The following is a 4,832-nucleotide window of genomic DNA, read 5'->3' on the forward strand; positions in this document are numbered from 1 at the left end:
AGGGGTCTTTCTGGAAACCCGATCCATTGGGAAGGGTCCAGAGGGCCCGTTTGCAAACGTTTCTCTCCCCTTTTCTTTTATTCTTTTATGTAATTACAAATAAACTGACTTTCTGGCAGCTTGCTTCGTTCCTATCATTTCTTCCACCTGAGCTGAAGGTCTGCTTCCCAGCTGGAGACCCGAACCAAGGAAATCTTCCCACAGTACCTCTTTTAGGATATGGCAATATCCAAATACCACCAGTCGCCTAGCAAGGTGTCAAAAACTTGATGACCAAAAAAAAAAAAAAAAAGGAAAAAAGTGATAAAAGTACAGGTAGTCCTCGACTTACAACAGTTCGCTTAGTGACTGTTCGAAGTTACAATGGCACTGAAAAAGTGCCCCCCAAGCCACAGCTGAGCAAAACACCTGCCTGCCCGCCCAGTGGCGCTCTTCCTCCTGTCCGAGGTTTTCATTGTTGTGAGCATTTCTGTTGAGGATTTACAGCGGGGTTGGGGTGGGGGGGTGTTTGGTTTTTATTCCCCCCCCCCGTCTGCTGGGTGGTTGCAGCAGGTTTTGGTCACTTCACATGACCCTGGAACACTGTGACCGCCATAAATATGAATCAGTTGCCAAGCATCTGAATGTAAATCACAAGACCCTGGAGATGCTGCAACATTCCAGCTGATCGGTGCTTCTTCAGGGCTCAGCAGAAGCATCAGGATCAGCTCCAGCTGGAGCCTGGCGCTGATCCTGGCGCTTCCGCCGAGCTCTGACAGCCCTGCAGCTCCAGCCATCTCTCGCTCAGGCTTGTGCGGTGCTGCCACCGGTTCAGCTCATTCTCCTCCCCCGCTACCACTTTTCTAGGATGGTTGCGTACCACCTGCCAGGTGCCAATGTACCACAGGTGGTACCCGTACCACTGGTTGAAAAGCCCCGCACTAGAATATAAACTGAGAACAAATCCCGTTTCTTATTAGCACTGATGATGTTACCTAATGAAATGCCTGCAAGAAAACAACAAAGCTCACCCCTCACTTTTAAAGTAATTTAAAGTAAAAACAGCATTAGTAATCACTTACATGGAATTAAACATTCCCATCAGAGCAGTGAAACAAAAACCAATGGCAAACATGGACTTCATGCGAACCTGCAATTAAAAAAAAAAGTGAAAACATTACTGTTTGATAAATAAGAATCCAAAGTGGGAAAGAAAGGGATTTACAAAGCAATCTGGCAGGCCCATCCTCTTAGCCTTCTGGAAGACCATTAAAACCTGGCTTTTCACTAAGCAATGGGATAAAAGTGATGGAGTCTGCAGAGAATTGTTGGGGCACCCTGGGAAATTGATTGAGAAATTAGTTTTTTTAAAGGGGGATCTTTTATGGTTTTTACAGTTTTATTGTTGTTAGCCACCCAGAGTTTTAAGATGAGCAGCCATACAAATTGTAAGGACCTGCCTCTGTTTCCCTACCAAGAAAGCAGAACTCTTGAAACTTGCATCATTTCAAAAGGAACTTTTATTGACAGGTACAGACAACAAGAAAGCTAGGCAGGATCTGAGGGCTTCCTGCCCGAACCAATAGGTAAAACCTGCGAAATAATAACCCCACCCCAATTGTCCATCTGGTCGGTTCAAACAGACCAATCCATAGGTGACATCGAACTGAGGGAAATGAATTGATAAGGTGCCTCTCTCAAGGTTCTTAGGTCTTCGCTGTTTTCTCCCTCCATAATGAGATAAGGCAGATGGCCCCAAGGCATTCCTTTCACACCTCGAAGATGATACATCAAAGCAGATAGAGGAAGCATTCTACATGCATTACAAAGACCCCTGGCCTCTCTCCTCCCCCCATAGGAGAATGGCAGAACTTGAACAGTTAAAACACAGAAAATATGAGGGATTAATAATTGGGGGTTCTGACACAAATATTTTAAAATAAAAATAAATGCTATGGTTAATGTTAATGTTAAAATTATCTGGCACCAAAGAATATATCATAGCAACCAAGTATGTACATTTCATGATTATTCAGGTATCAAATCATTTATGGCTTTAAAAGTAAATTCCACTGCATTAAATCAGATTGTGAAACAATCTGCCATCATATAATCATATCATCCAATCCCAGATAACAGTCTTGTTGATCTATTTTGTCTAATTAAAGTTTCTCTTCAATTTAAAAAGTAATAACCTAAAGAAGGATTATACTGTCTAGATAGTATTGAGGGTTGGTTGGTTATCAATTAATACTATTATAATGACCTATCCAGGATACTTTAAAATTACTGAATTAAGCACAGGGTTGCCTGGGAACTGGCAATATCAAAGGCATGTGAACCTCAAATGTTTACTGGCTCCCATTTAAAAAAAAATAGATTAAAAGGCAGAAAACTCAGAATAGCTAAATCTCATTAGGAATGTGTTTCCAAATAAAATCTGATAATTCTACCTGGAGAGATTTGGATATTTGAATTAAGCTGAACCACTATAGCAGAAAGCCCAATATCACAGATTTGGAGTGGCTACTGTATTCAGCACATCAACTCCAATGTCTTGTTCAGTGTAGGATCCAAAGTAAAGCACTTCAGAGAGAGTAGCCTCTACTTGAGGGTATCTAGTAGAGTCTACCAGCATTCTTAACTGCCCAACTCTTCTGTTAAGAAGGTCTGTTTTCTAACATTCATTCCAAATCTGACTTTTTGTAACTTAAATCTGTTTTGCCATTTTGTGTCCTTTGGAATGAGACAGAACAAATCCTGATCTCCTTTTAACAGTTTGATCAATGGACCAATTACCCAAGGAGGTGCAGATTCTCTTCACCAGATAAGAACAGACAGCACAGGTATCTTGGAATTCTTTAATTCAGAACCTTGGCTTCCTATGCTCAACAGATTGTGGTATTCCATGATCTCATTGGCCCTTTTTAACTCTGATTCTAAAATGATGCCTAATTTTTTCAGTGGACTGCTTTATTCCCTCGATCATTCATGGATTATTTCTCTTCCATTCCCCAAACTATATCCAGTCTTCATATCTTCATTGTAGGTTGTGTATATCTCTAATATCTGCTCCTCAGACTTAGTAAGTCAATTATTATTCATCATTACTGAATCCTGATGAATATTTTAAGACCATACAAATAAGACTGAAACACAAATAAATAGCTTAATCTGGCTACGTCTCACTTCTAATAAATGCAGCTGTTATTTTTATTCAAAAGCTGCTCAATTTGAAAATCAACTTGTCTTTAGGAATTGAGGATTAGATTGAATTTGAATAAAGAAATATTGAAGAATCTATTAAGAATATTGGTTTTTTAGAATGTTGATTTCAATTTTGTAAAGTTATAGTTATATGTTGTTAAAAAGGTATACTGAAAAACATGAAAGTATGCATGCTCAATATTCTATCAAGATATGAGATGTTTCTATATTAGTTATGAAGAGACAGAAGTCTTATCATTGTTTTTATGACAAGTTTCTGGTACTCCCTATGGTCCAAGAATGATCACAAAGAACATCTTGACCAGATGGACAAGCACAGACTTTGCTGAATGATATGATCTATAATATAACCCAGCAATCAAGCTAATTGAACTAAGGTAATCCAGCAATCAAACTGAAGTAATCTGGGATTACTTATACAAGAGAAGAAGTCTGAACCCACATCTTGTAGTCCTTGACTTACAAGCACAATTGAGCCCAAAATTTATGTTCTTAAGTGAAGCATTTAAGTGAGTTTTGCCCCATTTTACCACTTTTCTTCCTACAGTTGTTAAGTGAATCACTGCAATTGTTAAGTTAGTAACATGGCTGTTAAGTGAATCTGACTACCCCATTGATTTTGCTTGTCAGAAGGTCACAAATGGGGATCACATGACCCCGGGATATTGCAACCATCATAAATATGAGTCAGTTGACAAGCGTCTGAATTTTGATCATGTGACCATGGGGATGCTGCAATAGTCATAAGTGTGAAAAATGGTCATAAGTCCATTTTTCCAGTGCCATTGTAACTTTGAATGGTCACTAAATGAACTGTTGTAAGTCGAGGACTACCTGTAGGTTCATCTCAAAGAAGCTCTAAGAGGATTTCCCATGCCTATTTGGCACCTGGCTAATACAAAAAGGGGGTCTGATATATATGTGAGATGTGAAAAGCTTATGTTGCTAAATTAAATCTCTCAAAATCTACCAATGGTCTTCTGGTGTGGTGCTCATTAAGTCTGGTGCAGTGCTAAATAAATAATTCATACTTCTATAGAAGAGGACCAGCCTCTTTTGTAACACTCACCATTGACAGATCTCTATTGTTGTTCTTCAGTTTCTCTTCTTGCCTCTCTGAAAAATATTAAAAATGTTAGACCAGTTTACAAAATCAGAAACCTACTTCCAATAAGCCAAGTATCATCTTCTAAAACATTTTATGATAAAACAAAGAGGTATATTGGTAAGTCTGAAGATTCAGTTCAACTACCCATGTCCTAAAAGCATACATAATACAATGGAGTCCCCTTTTCTTCAAAACTTTGTAGGCACTGATAAACACTGTGTTGTAAGGAAACTTCCAACTGGAAATGGAAGGTCACAACTATTTATGTACAAATTGAACTTCATGACTACATTCCAGAATTAAGAACTATGTCACTGCTGGACTTCCGGTGGGACGGCGCGCCGATGGCGGCTCTTTTCGGAGCCGTCCGCTTGGGAAGGCGTCAGAGCCAGCATGAACAGCGGTCAGCAGCTGTTCAGCGGCTTGGAACCTTGTGCCCCGGGAGAAGGGGTCGAGGTGAGTATTCCTGGATAGGAGTAGAGTCCCAAAAGCTCTCCCTTTTTCTCGGGAGAGCGAA

General features: G+C 39.8%; 1 protein-coding gene across 1 annotated transcript in view; it reads right to left on the minus strand.

Annotated features, from left to right (window-relative positions):
* Positions 1–4,832, minus strand: part of TMCO1 (transmembrane and coiled-coil domains 1) — a 16,753-nt gene that overhangs the window by 5,040 nt on the left and 6,881 nt on the right. Inside the window, exons 4-5 of the mRNA XM_015830430.1 lie at positions 4,277–4,323; positions 1,062–1,129 (exon numbers count right to left, since the gene is read on the minus strand). Of these exons, the coding sequence (XP_015685916.1) occupies positions 1,062–1,129; positions 4,277–4,323 (115 nt within the window). The remainder of the gene's footprint in view (positions 1–1,061; positions 1,130–4,276; positions 4,324–4,832) is intronic.

Source organism: Protobothrops mucrosquamatus, unplaced genomic scaffold, assembly GCF_001527695.2.
Source record: "Protobothrops mucrosquamatus isolate PMUCROS unplaced genomic scaffold, P.Mucros_1.0 scaffold_243, whole genome shotgun sequence".
Taxonomy (NCBI): Eukaryota; Metazoa; Chordata; class Lepidosauria; order Squamata; family Viperidae; genus Protobothrops; species Protobothrops mucrosquamatus.